Below are 21,586 nucleotides of genomic sequence, written 5' to 3' on the forward strand. Positions count from 1 at the left end.
GGAGGCTATTGCATCAGCATCCATCAAACTGATGATTTGGTGGAGGTATATTGATGATACACCACTGCATGTCTTCCATCTATTTCTTGTGGGATGGGCAATTTTCCAAAGAAACAGATGGTGTGGTTATGGAAAGTCCACTTTTACAGGTAGAGGCTAATTTCTTTAAAGAGGTAAGAGGAGAGCTCTGAAGGAACTCAAAGATGATTCTGAAATTACCATTCTCTCAGCTGATAAGGGTAATGTGACTGGTATAAGAACAAGATCTCAGCTATGTTTTAAGAGGCTGTTTATAGGCTGAGCTCACGTGACCCTACCACTCGTGTGTCCAACACTACTGTGAAGCTCTAAAGTCCTCAATTTCAAATGAGGAGGCTAAACATCTGACTCCAGGGGACATACTGCTGCCAAGATTTTAATATAATTACCTAAAATCCATAAAGACAATGTTCCCCACAGAACAATAGTTAATGAAATAGGTTCTCCTATGTATGCTCTGGCTAAATATTTGAGTAAATTGATTCAGCCACACATAGGACATACTGATTCATATGTTAGGGGCTCTCTACATTACGTTAATATGTTTTCAACCATAACTCTTCAACCCAATGCACTTTGGGCGAGTTTTGATGTCGAGTTCTTGTTCATTTAAGTACTAATTGACTTTGTCATGTCTCACATAGAGAATTTACTCCTTGAGGACATTACTAAGTTATTTCACCATTGCACGACATCCAGCTATTTCTTGTGGGATGGGCAATTTTATGAACAGACAAATGGTGTGGCTATGATAAGTCCACTCTTGCCGGTAGTGGCTAATTTCTTTATGGAACATTTTGAAGAGGCGGCTATTGCTTCGGCTCCCTTCAAACTGATGGTTTAGTGGAGGTATGTTTATGATACATTTGTGATCTTGACAGAAGGTTCTGAGAAACTTAATTTCTAAATCACCTAAATCAGCAGCATCCTTCAATTAAATTCACTATGGAGATGGAATCGGATGGATGCCTTCCTTTCTTGGATGTTGGTAAGAAACCGGACAGCTCTTTAGGGCACACAATCTATCATAAGCCTATCCACACAAATCATTATCTCCATGCAGATTCTCACCAGCATTCAGCACAAAAACAGGGTATTTTCACAACACTCACCGCGAGGGCGAAACAAATTTGTGAGCCATCAAATATCCAGCAGGAGATGGTCACACCCAAAGTCACGTTCAAGGGTAATGGTTACAATGTTGTACAGATTCATAGAGCCCTGCATTGCAGAGGAACAGCAAAACTTACAGTATGAAGACTTGAATGGAACTACCTTCCTTTCATCCATAATACCACAAATTGAATTGCCAATGTCCTCCACAACCACAATATAGAAACTGTGTTTTGAACAGTCAAAACAATTGCTCACAGTATAGATAAAAGCAAGGATAAATTGTCCCCACTATTACACTGTGGAGTGTACACAATTCCCTGCACTTGTGGCAAGGTATATATACACTGACCAAACATTCCAATCCATTGGTACTCATATCAAGGAAAACCAACGAAATATCCGTTTCAACCAGCCAAACAAGTGAGCAAAAGCTGAGCATGCCCTGTCAATGGGTCATAATGTAGTGTTCCAAGATGTTCAAGCTCTTACACATACTAAACACTCCATGTTTAGGATTATATAGGAAGCTGTGGAAATATATAAAAATCGTAACAATTTCAACAGGGACATTGGCTATCAATTGGCTATCTATATGAGCCCCTTTGGCTCACCTAGGTTACTAATATTCAGTATAGAATTATTGGTTGTATGGATTTATGGTGAGTGTTGGGTAAGTTTCAGGGTAAGATCTTTGTTATTTACAACACTTTTAAGATTGTGAAAATATCTGGACAAGTTTGTTCTCTAAACTTGGTTAGCTTATTATATAAAATTTGGGTGAAATCTGGTCCAGCTGGAAAACAAATACTAACTGGTCAATTATCAGGATCTTTGTTTGATCAGTTAATTACTGAAACTTGTTTCTATCCTCCTCTCTCACCGACTACACTTGCTCATGAAAAGAATTGAGCACATGGTATGGTATGTTCCTCGCATTTAATATCTTACCAAACTTAACTTTAAATATTAAAGTATAATTCACCTCCCGTACAGATACAAATCCTGTGAATACCTACAAAATACATATCTATAGGTTCAACTGTTTCAGAGAAAAGTGTACCTGCTTGGAACTTATACAATACACATGCTCATTCCTTTTGTGAGCAACTGCACATGTGCATAATTCATCCTCTCCTAGAGTTTCTGCTACATACCTCTTGAACAGGTGGGAGGCTGAGAAAACCACATCCCATCTTGGCAATAGACTGACCGTGTTCCAGTAATACTGAAGCCAGGGTTGCAAGTGTAGTTCAGGAATGCAAACTGCAGCTTGGTTCCAGGAGTTGGGCAGTTGGGTGGTGTGCAGCCTCCAACTACATACATTCCATCCTGGGGTGGTTGTGGTAGAGTACATTTTGGGCTACTAGGTGGAGGAAGAGTTGTGGTGGCAGTAGTAGTAGGACGAGGGGGAACTGGCACTGGGCCATCCCCACAAATATCAGGACTCTCGTCTGATGCATCAGCACACTGGGCTTGCCCATTACAACGGCCATCTCCATCAATACAGGCTCCATAGGCACACCGAAAAGCAAATCCTGGGCAACTGTAGTCAATAAATTTTATTTAGAAGAAAGTAAAACACCTAACACTTAACAGAATTCAATCTAGACATGTATAATTTGCAAGCACATGTGAAGTGAATGGATAAACTGGTCAAAATTTCAAAACGAGGTACATGAAACATGTCAAGAGCACTCTGACAGAACATGCATTTGCCAACAACTTATAAACACAGGCATAAATATCAAAATTCTCCACTTTAGGCTTCAGCTATATACCCTTAATACTCTAGAACAGTATGGTATATAAACACCAAGGAATGGGTTTCTAAGTAAATGCATATCTATTTAGGTCATTAAAATGAATTATATTTTGTATAATCTTTACAAATCATGACATATGGTACTGAATAATGCATATTTTTCCACATTTTGGAGTTTTGCAAATATGCTCCATATTTTTACTCACATATAGTCCATATTTCAGATGAAAAGTATTAACATCCCTCTCAATAATGGAGAAACAAGTTAAGAATTTATATTTAAACATTTAACATTTTTAACTGGTGTGCAGCTCTGTCCTGATGAGACAAGGTCATAAGCAGTGCAGAGAAAGAGAGAGGTGGGAGGCCGAAGGAAGGTGAGCTCAGCTGGTCAGTATGCTGAGCATAAGAATTGCACTATGCAGTTACTAAGCTAAATTACATAACATCAACTGCCTCTGTCCCATAATTTTGTAACTCTTTCATCAATAATATGCCAGTGGTTTCCTGATTATTCTGTAATTTGAGCATTCCCTTTCATTGCTTCATACCTCCATCCAGTTCACTACCAGTCATTCAGAGTGTGAATTAGCAGCGAGATGGATTGTAGTATTCTTATATGTACCACTATCTCCACAAGTACAGTGTGTTCGATTGTATACTGATATACACTGAAGACATTAACATTATTACAATATGCCTAAAGTAGCACAGTCAACCAATAAGAAATTAAACCAACATCTTTAAATTCTGATACATAACATTTTATTAAGATTATATTTTGTAATTTGTGTCAGTGTAGAGTGACATCTGCTCAAAGGTTCCTGGTGAAAAAAACACATTTCAACCTGTAAACATCAGGCTAACAAACAACAAAATTCCAAGCAGGAACATTTGTTTCTGACAGAACCAACAACTTTCAGTTTAATGCCAGAGTTCAACATTGATCTCTGCAGTGCTCTTGTCTCTGCTGACATGCCTCTCTTCAAACCAAATAATCAGTGCTTTGGGGAAATCCTCTAGAAATATACTAAACAAACTATCCTGGATGAGTCAACATTCAGAGAAACCTATTGTTCAACCACATACGATGAAACCATTCAGAAGATAAGACAAGAAATTTGGGTTTCCACTGACAAGACCACAGACAAAGAAGGCAGGCTACTTTCCAATGTAATCATTGGTTTGCCAAATGAAGATTATTGTAAACAAATTCTTTTATACTGTGATGTTCTAGCAAAGTGCAATAACAAAACTACAGAAAAACTGTTCAATGAAGCTGTGGGTATCTTGTGGCCAGAGGACATTAAGTACGATTAAGTATGATACAGTGTTACTTTTTATTATATGATAAAAGCTGGAAAAGCATTATCTGTTGTATATCCTGAGATAATTAGTGTTTCTTTTCCTTTATTGGATCTTTCTTGTCAGTACCTAAATGTTGTCTACATTAATTCTAAGAGTACATGATGTACATGATGATGTCAGTAGGTATCCACACTATGCAGTCCAGTTTAGTTATAGACACTTTTTCTTATCTCTGTTTAAATCAGTTTAATGCTATCCCAAATTTTCTGAATCACTTTCTTGATTTGGTTTTCAGTAACTCCAGTTCCACTGAAGTAAAATCTAGTAATGAAAGCATCGTCCCCCTCGATAGACACTAGCCAGCATTAGGAATTTCTTTAACTATAAATGAGCTATATAATTCCTTGTCTGCTGATAGTTTTTATTTTGACTTTTTAAATGGTGACTATAATGGACTAAATTATTATCTGTCACAGTTCAGCTGGAAGGTGGTGTTTCAAAATGTATCAATTAATAAAGCAATAGAAACCTTCTATCCAGTACTACGTTATGGCATGGAACTTTACATCCCTATACAGAATTTTAAGACTCCCAAATTCTCAACGTGGTTTAATCATAAATTGAAGTCACTGATTATTGAAAAGAAGAAAGCCCACAAGCGATACAAAATATCAGGTCTTAATAGAGATTATCAGCATTTCTCGAAATTAAGAAACGAATGCAAGTCTGAATCTAAATCTTGCTATACGATGTATGTCTCCAACTGTGAACGAAGTATTACTTCCAATCCACAGAAATTCTGGTAATATCTAAGTTCTAAAAGGTCATGTAATAATATTCCTTCAACAATGCATCTTGATGAAGTTACAGCAGATACTGGAGAAAATATTGTCAATCTTTTTGCTAACCACTTTTCATCTGTTTATTCTTCTTATCAAAATAGTAGTAGTATGTCATATGATTATCCTTTCTCTGTCAATCTATCAACATTAGTAAGGCAGAAATTTACAACAAACTGATATCTCTGGAATTAAAGAAAACTGTAGGACCTGATGGTGTTTCAACTTACCTGCTCAAATACTGCTCATTTATTTTATGTGAGGCACTCTTTTATCTGTTCAACTTATCACTAAACCAAGCCATTTTTCCAGTGGAATGAAAGAAAGGATTTGTTAGTCCAGTTGTCAAAAATGGTGATAAAACTGACATAAAACAATATAGACCAGTTATAATTTCTTCTCATATTTCCAAAATTTTTGACTCAATAATTCTTGACAAAATCACACCTCTCTTTGGAAACATCATCAATGATGAGCAACATGGATTCTTTTCAGGACGGTCAACCTCCAGCAATCTTCTTTTATTATATCAGTTCCTCTTGGATGCAATGAAGAACCACTCTGCATTTATACAGACTTCTCAAAAGCTTTTGACACTGTCGACCACGATATCTTGCTGCAAAAACTAATGGGCTATGGAATTAATGGGCCTCTCCTCACATGGTTTGAATCATATCTTAAAAATCGCCTGCAGATTCTTAAAACAAGGAATTATTTTTCTGCGCCTATTATTGTTACCAGTGGAATTCCTCAAGGGTCTCACCTTGTGCCCTTACTTTTTACTCTCTATATAAATGACATTTAAAATATACTCAAGAATTCTGAATTGCTTTTGTTTGCTGATGATTCAAACATTTTTATGCAAATTACTTGTTCACTTGATTGTTTAAAACTTCAAGAAGATTTACGTCATCTGGAAAAGTACTGTATTCAAAATGGGTTGAAACTTAATCATGATAAATGTAAAATAATATCATTTTTTAAAAACAAGAAGAAAATATCATTTCAGTACAAATTTAGTAATAACAACATTCTAACTCCTGTTTCACAAGTTAATGACCTTGGTGTTTTATTCAGTTATAACCTATCGTTTAATGAACATATTGAAAATATTTGTAAGAAAGCATTTCAAAGATTGGGTTGCATACTAGATATTCTAGAGAATTTTCAAACTTAGCTACCTATCGATTGCTGTATGTATCTATGGTATGCCCTATACTAGAATACTGTACACCTGTTTGGAACCCTTCTCATCAGACCTCTATCCATAGATTAGATTCAGTACAACATAAATTTCTTTGTCTATATTCATTTAGAGCAGTATTCTCATATGATAATGTTGATTATACATCACTACAACAGTCCTTAAATCTGCATAGCCTGTCACAACGCTGTGAATTATTGGATACACTCTTCATTTTTAAATTGCTTCATTCCTTGGTGAATTGTCCACAACTCCTTGCAAAAATTAACGTACATGTACCAGACAGACGCACAAGGTTCAAGAATACATTGTCTACAAATTGGCATAGAACTAACTACACATTCAATGGGCCAATTGAACAAATGTCAAGATCTCTAAACAAAGTGGATATTGATATATTTAACTGCTTATTGTCAAAATTTAGAAATCGCTTACATAATCTCCAGAATTGACTATTACTTTCCTGTGCTTACTTGTAATATAACCTGTGTATATATCTGTACATATTTTTCTACTTATACTCCACTGAACTTTCTTTTTAGTGTGTTTTGTTTTGTTTATTCTTCTCTACTGTTATGTAAAATGGTATTACCATTAATAAAGTATTATTATTGAGAACCTTCAATTCTCTTCATCAGCTCACAAATTATGTAATTATGAAATGTATTTAAAATATAATCTAAACACTATTGTTTTAAGGTTTAGGCTTCAACGAACACAAAGAATCAAAAATTTGGTGAACAGCGTGTGATGACCTTATGAAAAGTTATAGTTGATTATGTCACAAATTAAAATGTCAAAAAAAAAAACACAAAAAAAAAACAGGTAGGTCTGTTCACAAACATTGAATTACCAGTTTGATGTACAAAAGCAACGTGATGAACTTCAGAAAGGTTTTATTGATTATCTATATCCCATTTGTGTTTGAATTAACAATTAAAAACAAACAGGTCTATTGATGTAGTCTAAAAGTATCTATCCTAACCACATTTAAATCATGTAGTGCCTCGAAGTCCATTATCAATTGATGCAATCTACTAATAAGTTTGCCTATGACCTTGTTCGAGCTGGTAGTAAACAAAGCATATCTAATAACATTCCAGTTTGCACTTAATTTTTCTTTTTTGCCTGGCAGGATATATGAAATTCTTGCATTTCTGCAAAGAAGGAAAATAGAATGAGAAAAGATTTACCTTACTAAAATGTTCATAAATAAAAACACAGGTGTAAAGCAAATGATTGATCATGACTTACTTTTACTTACATTTCAAATTCTGTCATTTAATAAATTATTTTAATTTTTGTCTCCACTTATTTTGTTCAGAGAAGATGGTTTCCTAGTTGCACTTCCTCTTAAAACAAAAATTACTACCACCACCACCACCACCACCTACATTTGTGATGATCACCTCTTGGGTAGTCCCTACTGAAGTTATAGACAGAAGGCTAGTTTACTTTCAAATTTAATAAGCAAGGAAATTGTTGTGTATATTTCATAAAGTTATCCCACGAGACTCACGTACCTTGGGAAGATGCATTCATACTTTCATATTAATTTTAGTTGTGTAACAGAGTTCTTCCTGTTTATCAAGCCCATTCAATTAATTATCAGGCTTAGGGCTGTCTTATCAGAATTAAAGGCCTCCGGGACAAGCAGTGTTTTGAGCCCTGTCTATGCAATCATCCACAGGAATAAAATTAAGATTACTGATAAAATGAATGTATATTGGTGCCACCAACAAAATCAGTGTTTTGAGATTTAACAAACATTAAGAGCAGCAAATATTAATAAATACAAATGTTAGGACAATATGACATGAGCCTTGAAGTTGAAAAAAGAAAGAAAAAGTATCTGGTTGGTAAGTCATACTGAAAAGATATGAAAAAGACAAACTAAATCTATATTATAAAATCACCATCAAGCAGTATGTATTACTGCTCAAGTGTTCAATACAAACATTTGCAAAATTTCTTTGCAGATAATTCCTTTATAATTGGCTTAAAGTCGATGGTCTTCACGATATCATTTTTCTATACATGCAAGTGAAAGTCAGTTAGATGTTGCTACACTTTTGTGCTGCAAAGATGGGTAAGTTGCATTCTTGAAAATGAATGTTCTACTGCACAGTTGGTCCCCATCATGAACATAAACACACCGAGTTTAATTTTATCATGGGAAACAATGATGTCAACTTATCTGAAACTATTTTTCTGTACAATGCCGGGAGACTATTACAATTTTGACCAAGAACAATGTATTGCTTGAGATGCTCACATTCATTTAGAAGTCCCACTAATCAAGCTAAATGTTCACACTTTTTGCTTAGTTCATCAAAACCTATTATTTTCAATTCACCGAAGAAGGAGAACAGATTTGCAATCAATGAATAAACTTCTGTACGTTTTATCAGTTCAGGAACCAAACAGACCAGAACAGGATGGAATATTCCCACTTTAAAATTTTTCACTCTTACTGAAAAGTACCTCTTCTTCTGACCTGTCATATCTAATAAGACGTGTACTTTCCTTTCCCCATTGCTTCATGTTCTCTGTAATCTGAAACTGGATGCCTATTTCTAGCTTTAATTTATTATGCACTAAATTTGTCTCTAACTTTCTCAAGGTAGATTTTCATAGATTCAAGTTCACAGCAGCGAGAAGCATGTTCATATTCTCAGACTGCAGGATCTTACTTGTTTTGTTCACTCTTTCAAGAATGGAATTTCAAAAAATTGTAAGGAAGATCATTTCCAGGTTCTCTATTTCCTTTTTTCCTTTTTTTTTAGTGGCTTTACGTCCACCGACACAGATAGGTCTTATGGCGATGATGGGATAGGAAAGGCCTAGGAGTTGGAATGAAGCGGCTGAGGCCTTAATTAAGGTATAGTCTTGCATCTGCCTGGTGTGAAAATGGGAAACCATGGAAAACCATTTTCAGGGCTACCGACAGTGGGATTAGAACCCACTATCTCCCAGATGCAAGCTCACAGCCGCGCGCCCCTAACTGCACATCCAACTCGCCCGGTCTCTCTATTTTCTTGCTCAATCCTTCCTCTTACTTGTGTTCATTTCCTGTTCAGTGTCAGCAGATACCGAATTCAATGCATTTCTACTACTCTCGAAACCATGAACAGCATCAAAATGGGACTACCATCTCATGTCAGATATACATTTGACCATAACATTTCTTCCTAAAGATGATGTCAGAACATTCCATCGATAAGCAGAAGCAGAGAAAAAGCAATACAGATGATGAGAAAAGTGAAACAATTTTACAGTCTCTGTATAACACTCCACTACTTTTACTCCCACCATTCATTCACTCGTTCAAATGATTAATCCATGCTTGCAATCCAGAACAGTGTCCAGACGTATTTGAGGCATTGTCATGCAACTGACCATGGTAGTTTGTTAGTGGAATTCTGTTCTTATTGAGGAACTTTACAACAGTGTGTGCAAGATTCTTTGCTCCATGAGAAAAGATGGGAATGAGGCTTAAGGTAACCTTCCGCAGGCTCATATCCTCATATCAGTTGATCATTGTACGAAATGTCTAGAGTGGAACCCACACTTATTGAATAATACATGGATTATTTTATTCTCCAAGAATAGCATAAATAACTTGGTTTCCCATTAATTCAATAAATTCATAATAAATGTTTGCTGATAAAAACAACAGGTTTGCCTTTCCTCAATTACCATATACTTTGAGATGTTCTTCCAAAAATGGGTTAAATTATGTCAACAGCTCTAGAATACCTAACTAGTTTCCATTTTTTGCTGATCAAATTCTTTGATTTTCTCCACGAAATGGCAAACTTCTCAAGGCAATAAATCAAATTACAGAAACTACACATGTCAAAACTTTATGCCAATAATCTTGCTCTGAGTGATACTGTTGAAGTAATACAGGATCTAATTTTACAACTTCTTTCTGCCAAATCAAATATGCTGCCATGCACTTGTGACGTTCCTCTTAGTTATGTTGTACAGTAGCATTGTTGTGCTTCCAGTCCTGATATAGCAAAAGGAGATTTCCATCTTGGAAAACAGGCAACATACAAAACAGTATAGGAACTGCCAGCCTGAGGCACTAAAGGTATGCTTGGGTTTGATTCCCTGTCAGAAAGTAAAAAAATTGAAGAAATCACTCTACCCCAACAAGTGCTGAGGTTACGGATAGGGGAAGCCTTTATATTCCACTCCTCCAAGGGCCTTCATGATATGTACAGAGAAGACATTTTTTAAACTTTTTTGCAAAGCAGTATAGCTTGGGGCAGGTAGCAGATAGAGACCCTCTTTGGAGACAGCTCTACCTAGGGAGTGACGCCCCTGCCTATGTGAGTCCCAGAGCACACTGACCTGGTGTGTAGTATCTGGTAAGGGTCCAAGCTCAGGATTATGAGTGAAGACCTCAACGACATCAACAGCGGAGAGGGTGACCTACGGTACGGTGGAGATGTAGGAAGAGGCAGCCCTGTACTTGGGGATTAATACGAGTACAATACACAAAGAGCACGACGGTCCCACATGTTAGTGGCGGTACCCCGACAGCGTCTGTTCCCCATGTTAGGGGCGGCTGAATCACAACTTGCCAACACATCTGGCAAGCGTGGTGTTTTATTGCCAAACATCTTCCATAAACTCCTATGACTTCGAATTTTTGAACGAAACTACCCCAGGTGAGTAGAGTGAAAGACTCAGAATCTCATACTGATAATACATCGGTCTGCCTCAAGAATTCTGGGGGAGGAAAATTTTTGAAAAGAACTACTAAAAATTTAAGAATAGCCACATACATCGTAAGAACTATGAGACTAGCTGACGACCTGGAAAGACTAAAAGAAGAACTGCATGACATAAAATGAGATATTGTGGGTATTTGTGAGACTCGTCTTCAAGGAGAAAAAGCTGAGACCCTTCCATCAGGTCATGTCATCTTACGTAATAACGGGGATGCTTCTACACATGGGGTTGCTATTCTTGTCAATAAAAATATCAAAGAATTCATACACAAGACGATTTGTCTCTCAGAGTGATATATATAGTCCTCAAATTGAAGAGTAAATTCTCCATACAAGTCATACATGTCTATGCTCCAACCAGTACTTCTGATGAAGAGGAAATGGAACAGCTGTATGAAGATATCACCAAAGCGAAAAATTCAGAAAAGACACAACTCTGTATCATCATTGGAGACTTCAATGCAAAAGTGGGTCAAAAGAAAATTGGAGACCCAGAGAACATTGATACATATGGACTAGGCAATCGAAACGAAAGAGGTGAAAGATTACTAGAATATCTCACAGCTGAAAATCTCTATTGCATGAATACTTTCTTTAAAAAACCCATCCAATGAAAATGGACATGGATGAGCCCTGATGGACAAACCAAGAATGAGATACATTTTATCCTGTCCAATGAGAAGAAATATTATACAGATCTTACTGTTCTCAACAAATTTGATACAGGAAGTAACCATAGGCTAGTTCGGGTGACCTTCACATTTGACCTCAAACTTAAATGGTCCAAAACTACAAGTGGGCACACTTTTCCAAGAGTAGAGGAGTTAGAAAAACATCAATCATCATTTCAACAAGCTCTTACCAAAAAGCTTAACCCAATAGAAGATTTGAAATACCTGGATGTGAACAAACACAATGAGAAAATTACAGTCAGTATTCAAAATGCAGCAAAGAAGATCCCATTAAAGAAAACTAATGAGAGGAGCCAACTTTCTCTTAATACCATACAGCTCATTAAGGGCAGGAATACAATGGATAAGGATCCAGCAGAATACAAAAATCTTAACAAGACCATTTGCAAGGAAATAAGAAAAGATCTAAGGACATTTAACAATAACATGATCATGCAGACAACTGAAGAAAATAAAAACATGAAGATTTTAAAGAACAACATGTCTACAGGAAGACCAAAAATTACAAAACTTGAGAAACAAAATGGAGAAATAGTCACAGATAGACAAAACATTACTGAAGTTATTAGAGATTTTTACTACAAGCTGTACACATCAACCATTAATAAACCACCCAGTGATGAACAACTAGCCTAGAATTATACACATGAAATAACATTGGAAGTAACCACTGCTGAGATTGAAAATGCACTTAAACAACTAAGGAATAAAAAATCCCCTGGAGAGGATAAAATAACCAATGAAATGCTGAAATTAGGTGGAAGAGATCTGCTAGAAGCTGTGAGAATACTCCTCAACAAGTGTATTAACTCTGGAAGAATACCACAGAAAATTGGGAAAATGCTGAAGTGATACTGCTCTTCAAGAAAGGTGATAAGGAAAATTTAGAGAACTATCGTCCTGTGAGCTTGTTATCACACTTTTACAAGCTCCTGACTAAAATTTGAACCTACCGCCTCACAAGAGAACTGGATTTTTATCAACCTGCCGAACAAGCGGGACTTCGTAAAGGTTCTCAACTGTTGAACACATCCAGACTATACATCTTCTTGAAAAAACCACCGAGTACAACATCAAGATTCATCTGGCCTTCATTGATTATAAAAAAGCTTTTGACTCAGTGGAGATTTGAGCAATCATGAAGGCACTTCAAAATGCCATGATAAACTCAAGGTATATAAAGCTCCTGAAAAATATTTATGATCAAGCAACGGTGGTAGCCACTGTGAATGAAGACCTCATCACCAATAAAATCCCAGTTGGCAAAGGAATTTTAAAACTTTTTACAATTAATTTATTTAAAACCACCTATTCAATACTTTACAGCCTTATATAATCATTCTAAGGTTGTAATGGTACATGTTTCAATCAATTTCAATCACTACTGATCTGCATTTAGGACAGTTGCCTAGGTGGCAGATTCCCTATCTGTTTTCCTAGCCTTTTCTTAAATAATTGCAAAGAAATTGGAAATTTATTGAACATATCCCCTGGTAAGTTATTCCAATCCCTAACTCCCCTACCTATAAATGAATATTTGCCCCAATTTGTCCTCTTGAATTCCAACTTTATCTTCATATTGTGATCTGTCCTACTTTTAAAGACACCACTCAAACTTATTCGTCTACTGATGTTCTCCCATGCCATCTCTCCACTGACAGCTCAGAACATACCACTTAGTCAAGCAGCTCGTCTCCTTTCTCTCAAGTCTTCCCAGCCCAAGCTTTGCAACATTTTTGTAACGCTACTCTTTTGTCGGAAATCGCCCAGAACAAATCGAGCTGCTTTTCTTTGGATTTTTTCCAGTTCCTGAAATAAGTAATCCTGGTAAGGGTCCCATACCTGGAACCATACTCGAGTTAGGGTCTCACCAGAGACAAATATGCTCTCTCCTTTACATCCTTACTACAACCCCTAAATACCCTCATAACCATCTGTACCCTTTATTTACAATCATATTTATGTGATTACCCCAATGAAGATCTTTCCTAATATTAATACCTAGGTATTTACAATGATCCCCAAAGGGAACTTTCGCCCCATCAATGCAGTAATTAAAACTAAGAGGTCTTTTCCTATTTGTGAAACTCACAACCTGACTTTTATCCCCGTTTATCATCATACCATTGCCTACTCTCCACCTCACAACATTATTGAGGTCAATTTGCAGTTGCTCACAATCTTGTAACTTATTTATTACTCTGTACAGAATAACATCATCTGCAAAAAGCCTTATCTCTGATTCCACTTCTTTACACATATCATTGAAAGGAAAAAATAAAGGTCCAATAATACTGCCTTGAGGGATTCCCCTCATAATTATTACAGGGACAGATAAAGCTTCACCTACTCTAATCCTCTGAGTTCTATTTTCTAGAAACAGAGCCACCCATTCAGTCACTCTTTTGTCAAGTCCAATTGCACTCATTTTTGCCAGTAGTCTCCCATGATCTACCCTATCAAATGCCTTAGACAGGTCCATCGCAATACAGTCCAATTGACCTGAATCCAGGATATCTGCTATATCTTGCTGGAATCCTACAAGTTGGGCTTCAGTGGAATAACCTGTCCTAAAACCAAACTGCCTTCTATCAAAACCAGTTATTAATTTTGCAAACATGTCTTATATAATCAGAAAGAATGTTTTCCCAATGCTTACATGCAACGCATGTCAAACTGACTGGCGTGTAATTTTCAGCTTTATGTCTATCACCCTTTCCTTTATATACAGGCGCTACTATAGCAACTCTTCATTCATTTGGTAAAGTTCCTTCATGCAAACAATAATCAAACAAGTACTTCAGATATGGTATTATATCCCAACCCATTGTCTTTAGTATATCCCCCAAAACCTTATCAATTCCAGCTGCTTTTCTAGTTTTCAACTTTTGTATCTTACTGTAAATGTCATTGCTGTCATAGGTAAATTTTAATACTTCTATAGTATTAGACACCTACTCTATCTGGGCATTATCCTTGTAACCAACAATCTTTACATACTGCTGACTGAATACTTCTGCCTTTTGAAGATCCTCGCATACACACTCCCCTTGTTCATTAACGATTCCTGGAAGGTCCTTCTTGTAACCTGTTTCTGCCTCAAAGTACCTATACACACCTGTCACATTGCAAGGCATCATCAGCCATAAATTCTATACTCTAAGTCAGAGCTCTGACGTGGATGTTATATTAAAACTATTTTAAAAAACTAACTGTTCCCAATAATTTACATCGATGTGTAAGGACATAGTCATATTTGGATTGAATTTATTAATCCTGTTTTGAAGTTCTATTGGGATATCATATACTGTATATATTCACATCTAATGGAGATAATATAAAATAACATTAACACTCAATGTTGATACTGGGTTGACAATTGAAGTCAAATGGGAATCAAAATATTTATACCAAATTTTTCAGTATATACAAGAAATATACTAAAGTCTTTATAAAGACTCTCGTTCAATAAAGAAAAGATTTTAATCTATAGAAAATTTTAACTAATCCACAAATTATTTTCAGTTAACTACCGCCATTCCAATTACACGCAGGTTCATACAATATGGTGCCAGCAGGAGCAAAAGATCCACATGGATCGACGTCCCGAACAAACAGCATTTTTTTTTTTTTTTTTCAGAAAAAGGAAAATGAACATTGGTAAAATGAAAATACTAAGCCAAGACAGTCAACCACTTAAAATGGGAAACCAATATATAGATGCTATCGATGGGTACATCTATCTTGGACACAAGATAAAACTTGGAAAAGACAACCAATGTGCAGAAGTTCCTCGCAGAATAGATATGAGTTGGATAGCATTCCGAAAACTAAGATTCATCCTGACCAAGAAGGATGTTCCAATTAACCTGAAGACCAAGGTTTATAATACGTGCGTGCTTCCAGTTACTACTTACAGTCTGGAAACAATGACTTTGACTAAGGCAAGTGCTCGCAAGCTTCAGCGAACACAATGAACCATGGAGCAACAGATGCTAGGGATCAGCCTTAAAGATAAGATCTGTTCAGAGGACATCAGGAGAAGAACGAATGAAATAGACATCCTGGAGGGAGTAGGCTAGCAAGACTAAAATGACAATGGGCAGGACATAAAGCTCAACAAGACTATAACAGGTGGACTTCTAGGATTGTTCACTGAAGAACATGGGAACACAAGAGAGGCATTGGAAGATCCCAGAAGAGATGGCTCGATGACATAAAGCTGTTGGCTGGAACACGCTGGTTCCAAGTGGCTCAAGAATGAAGACGATGGAAGCTTATGGAAGAGGCCTACATCCAGAATTGGACTGAAATAGGCTAGAAAAGAAGAAGAAAGAAGAGTATACCTTGGGATGATGAATAGAGTAGTCATTCACATTTTACGCTTTTGCCATATTTGATATGTATCTTATCTGAACTTTCTCCCCTCCATCACACTTTGCATGAATTTGAAAGATTTCTTTCATTATTCTGATACAATGTTGGTCCACTTGGAGTATTGCTTTATGTTGGTATTGCTAATGTCCCATAACCCCAGATCTGTGTCTTGGATTACCAACTCCTTTATGGTTTCACATTTGGGTACTTACTCTTGTGGAATGGCCTCAGCAGCAGTAACAATTGATATGTCGGCTGTAAATGGATGATTGGGTACAGGAGTAATCGTAGTTGAAGGAGCAGTACTAGCAACTGACATTTCACTAGGACTAAACCAATAAGTTGACTTACAAAGTTTACTCATTTTCTCTTTCTCCTCTGCAGCTCTTTTTTCTCTTCTGCATTCTACTCAAAATATTAAAGTTTAATTTCTTCTGACTGGCTAACAGGAATATCACTAACATGTAATAAATCAGAGCTTTTTCCTCACTTCCTCTAAGCCTTTACCACACAAATATAATTACTGGAACACAAACAGCGGAGACTCTGCTTTTGAAAGTGGAAATGCATGGTCTACATTGTTGTCCCCAGATGTTAATTGCATCACGGTATTCCACTACCATAATATTGCAAGCAATATAAAACTGGGACATTTCAATTTTTGCTCTTTGCTTTTGCTCTTTGAAAAAAAAAGTAGAAATAAAAATATATGAGAGAGGTGTAAGTTTGTGATTCATGAATAAAGGAAGAAATAATTCTGCAGTAATTGATAAGTTGCAAGTTACTGCATCATGAAAACTGCAACCCTGGTTTGAGCATAGATTTCCATGGGGCTCCTATTATGCTCGTGGAGACCCTGGCCAACTGCCCCATCGTGTCCATTCATTAAGACAGCCCTGATCAGGCTGTCACTTTTTCTAACTGATAAACTGTAGCAACAGTGAAATTCTTTGATATAGTGAGTTACATTTTAGTGACAGTGAAATGTTTTCTTTTTCCTTCTAATATGCTTCATAGTCAAATTATATTCAATACCAAACTGAAAAACTAAAAGGCTGTAACAGACATTTCAGCAGGAATATTGCATAACGCAGTATAACCGCATTATAATTAACCCCATGATAATTTTTCTCGAATTTTGTGCTTAGAATTCAAGTAATTTAATTTCACTGCATGACTTTCTTTTAAATGTTTCATGTGACTCAGTCACCAGCAGTGAAATTTTTTTGCTATTGTGAGTTAAAAAGAAGTGCAGTGAGATGTCTTGGACTGCGATGCTCTTTGAAAAAAAAAAAGTTTATGGTAGAAATTGAATAGATGAGAGAGATGTAAGTTTGGGATTCATGAATAAAGGAAGAAATAATTCTGCAGTAATTTATAAGTTGCGAGTTATTGTATCCTGAAAACCGCAATAAAACCTGAGCCAAGCCTCACCATAGGTCTCCCTCTATTATTCTACAGCTTAAGTAGCCTGTCCTTGAAGCACATGTGTACATTCAGTTGAACAATACAGGTGTCAACTCCCATGAGATACATTCAATAATATTCAAATAAAAATAGACATGTTGCAATCTGAAGTGTCCTTGTACAGCATACAAACAATATTTTACTGTTCAGTTTTATCCATTTTCCTTCCTCATTCATACAAACAAGATACAACATTCATCTTTCACTCACATCCAAACAAATAATACAAGTATTGTATTGTCATTATTAAAAGTATAATTTATCATCAACATTCAGGTAGACAATAATAACAAATATTAAAATAAAGAATAGAACTGTCAAAACCATACCCTCTACCTTCAATAAAATAGACTATTAAAACTGGAACAACAAAAAAGTTCTCTCTAAACATCCTTTATACAAAGCAACATAATTTGAACTACCATATAGCTTTATTTTAATATGTAAAACACTGTATGAGAGGATTGGGAAGTCACAGTCAAATAGTTCAACACTAGACTGTAACAACCTTCAATAGCAATCCAGAGCATTTTTCTGCAGTCTTCTTCCATATACCATCAGCATACAAACATCTTGTAATGACTGTTCAATAAGATATACAGAATGAGTCACCTAACATTACCACTGGCAATATTAGTTAAACAAGGAATTTTGGAAAAAATCTTTCACAGACAGGACGTACAGAAAAGTGCTTATGAAATTAGTGGATACAATTAATTAAAAAATGTACAGAAATATAATTTTAAACACACACTTACATATTTTAAAATGAAAACCTCTCATTATCTTTAGCATTATTGAAAGCAGGAATAAAGAGATTATTAATAAAATCATTTGTTGCAATGTAATATGTTAATTCAGTCCTGCATAATTATAATGTGAAGTTGACACTTGAGATTCACTCCTCAGCAGTTACAACTCCAGAGGACATAAACATCACACAGAGGCAGCCTGTGGTAGGATTTCATCAGAACAGAGTATGTGGCTGTGCAGTTTGGGTCACATAGCTATCAGCGTGCATTCGGGAGATACTGTAATGGGTTTCGAATCCCACTGTCAGCAGCCCTGTAGATGGTCTTCCATGATTTCCTATTTTCACACCAGGCAAATGCTGGAGCAGTACCTTAATTAAGGCCATGCTTGCTTCCATCCCACTCCTAGCCCTTTCCTATCCCATCATCGCCATAAGACCAATCTGTGTCAGTACGATGTAAAAAAAAAAAGAAAGGAGATTTCATCAGACATGATGCACCATGTTATCCATGCATTATGTAGCTAATTACAAATGTGGATGTAAAATAATGGGCAACACTTTGAACATTTTATTGTGTAAATGAATGTGTACAATTCTCTGAGAAAGGAATTTTTGCAAGAACAAAGTTAGTAAAATACTGGCATGTGCATGTAATGCGCTGTTTCATGTTTATTTCTTAACAAACCATTCACACTACTAAAGTTACATTATCATTGTTTCTCCTTCATCCCATTTTCTCCGATAGATACATGATTGAACTGCTGAGGAGTATATCCCAAGTGCCAACTTCATGTTACAATTTATCGGGATTGAATATTAACATATTAAATTATATTATCCATCTTCTATTTTTTTTCCTGCTTTCAATTATGCTAAAGGTAATAGTGGCTTTTTCATTTAAAAATATGTACATTTATATTGAAAATTATGCTCCTGTACTATTTTTTAATTAATTGTATCCACTAATTTCATAAGCCCCTCTCTTACTGTTCTGTCTGTAAAAGCCGTTTTTCAAAATTCCTTGTTGTTTAAGAAATATTTCTGGATGGTAATGTTAGGCGACTAGTAGTTTTAATGTTGCTCTAACACATCAAAAATGTTTGGCGATGCATGGAGGGGAAAGTGCTAGGATTAGGAAGGACATGATTAAAATCTCCGACCCGGCCAGGAATCGAACCTGGGACACACTGAACTGAAGGCCTCACCGCTCACCATTCAGTCAATGAGTTGAGCCAATTTCAGCAGAGTCTTTGGGAGTAGCAGCTAGTGTGAAAATTAGAAACAATAAAAAAACATATTCAGGGCTGCTGATGGTGGGATTCAAACCCACTATCTTACTGTATGAATAATGTATGAGTGTTCACAATTCTGAATCCATAAATTCTGTCAAGACCTGATTATGGTATATCTGTCCCATGTTATAAAACCATTTTTAAGGGTCCCGTAGACAGTCCATCCTAGCGTCTTGCCAATGCAGTTCTAAGATGACAGGTAAGATGGAACATGGAAGAGGACCCAGACGTTCCGTTTTACTGAGAGTCTTGTAGTCAGTTTTTGCAATTTATGCAAGGAGTAATGTGTTTGAGGATCTTATAATTTACACCACTACAGCATGAGCTTTGAGATCAAAAGCTAAAAAAGAAAAGGGCATCAATATGGATAAAAGATGGTTACTTAAATGAGATAAACAGTTGCATATAAATTTAATGAAAGATTTAGCTCTTGATCCGGATGACTGGTATAATTATTTGTGGATGGACAGTGAATTATACATATTTACACTTTCTTCACTTGATCGTACCCCATATCAGAATAAGTGACAATGCAACAGATGGGCAATTACACCACATGAATCACTTGGTGCCAATTTGTTCCCTAACAACCGGAAGAAGTTACAAAGATCTAAATTTTTCTGCTGCAATTTCAGCACAGTCTTCTCCTCTTCCTCCCACACCTGTGGAGTCATGGGTGCGAACTGTGTAGCATATGTGGGTTTGGTCCTGTTTTACGACTGGATGCCCTTCCTGATGCCAACCCTATATGGAGGGATGTAACCACTATTGCGTATTTTTGTGGTGGTTGGTATTGTAGTGTGTTGTCTAAATATGAAGAAAAAAGTGTTGGGAAAAACACAAACACCCAGTTCTTGAGCCAGAAGAATTAATCAGACATTATTAAAATCCCCAACCCGGCCAGGAATCGAACCTGGGACACTCTGAACTGAAGGCCTCACCACTCACCATTCAGTCAATGAGTTGAGCCAATTTCAGCAGAGTCTTTGGGAGTAATTATTCCTGAGACCTGCGCTGCATAAGGTGCTAAAGAAATAGCATCTCAAAGTAAGTAGAATTTATTTATAAGTTACTTGTACAAGGTAAAAGAAAAAATGAATTTCATGTTCCTTTAAAATAGGGCCTCTCAGAGTGCATGCACCAGGTGCATTTGGAGCAATAGCACTGTCTTTCTCTTTCCCCACATCTGTCTCGCTCGCTCTGCCTGTCTCCCTCTTCCTCACTTGCTCTGTAGAGCTTCACATCTGAACCGAGTTGAGCTGAGCTTAGCTGAGTAGCCCAGAGACGAAGCGTTGGTCTGAGGCGAGCTGAGCGGGACTGATGCACAGTGCACGGAGCTCTTGCGCCTCGATTTGCACGCGCGAGATTTTGGGCATTTGAGAGGCCCTGCTTTAAAATATTAAACAACAGTATGTATAATGTAGCTTACAGCACAATATAAAAGTATAATAAACCGTGTGATTTTTTTTCCCCACTGCTTCTTTTGTAGCTTCAGGATCAATTTCCGACAACTTTATCATAGCCTACAGTAACTGTTCATAAGTAACATTTTTTTAAATCACTGTATCTTTACTCTTTATTTTCCACAAGAACAGATTAGAATGGTATAGCTGGATGGATTTGATTAAAAACACTTGAGGTATGATACTCAAGTCTGACATTATGTCCTATGAGTGAAGTGTACAGTTAGAGCAATTAGTTAAAACTGATGCTAAAACTGAAGACCCCATACAGGCTCTAACTTGCTCATCAACTTGCCCGTAAATGCGCAGTAAAATCAGCCGCTGACAGATTTACTTTGAGCCGAGCCTAAGACAGTACAGGGGTGAAAACTTGACCATGCATGGACAGTCCATCCTACATGTCATCTTAGAACTGCACAGGCAAAGCAGACACTATAAACCTAGTTTGGTGATCCACATCATTGGATCCTGAATTACTGATTATTGGATCTAAACATCTGATAATTATTCTGAATTTTCCAAGCTGAT

General features: G+C 36.5%; 1 protein-coding gene across 2 annotated transcripts in view; it reads right to left on the reverse strand.

The window, feature by feature from the left end:
• LOC136856738 (modular serine protease) overlaps positions 1-21,586 on the reverse strand; it is a 298,657-nt gene that overhangs the window by 98,041 nt on the left and 179,030 nt on the right. For both annotated transcript variants that reach the window (XM_067134817.2, XM_067134818.2), the window contains exon 6: positions 2,310-2,698. In XM_067134817.2, the coding sequence (XP_066990918.2) occupies positions 2,310-2,698 (389 nt within the window). The remainder of the gene's footprint in view (positions 1-2,309; positions 2,699-21,586) is intronic.

This window comes from Anabrus simplex, chromosome 1 (genome assembly GCF_040414725.1).
Source record: "Anabrus simplex isolate iqAnaSimp1 chromosome 1, ASM4041472v1, whole genome shotgun sequence".
In the NCBI taxonomy this organism is placed as follows: domain Eukaryota; kingdom Metazoa; phylum Arthropoda; class Insecta; order Orthoptera; family Tettigoniidae; genus Anabrus; species Anabrus simplex.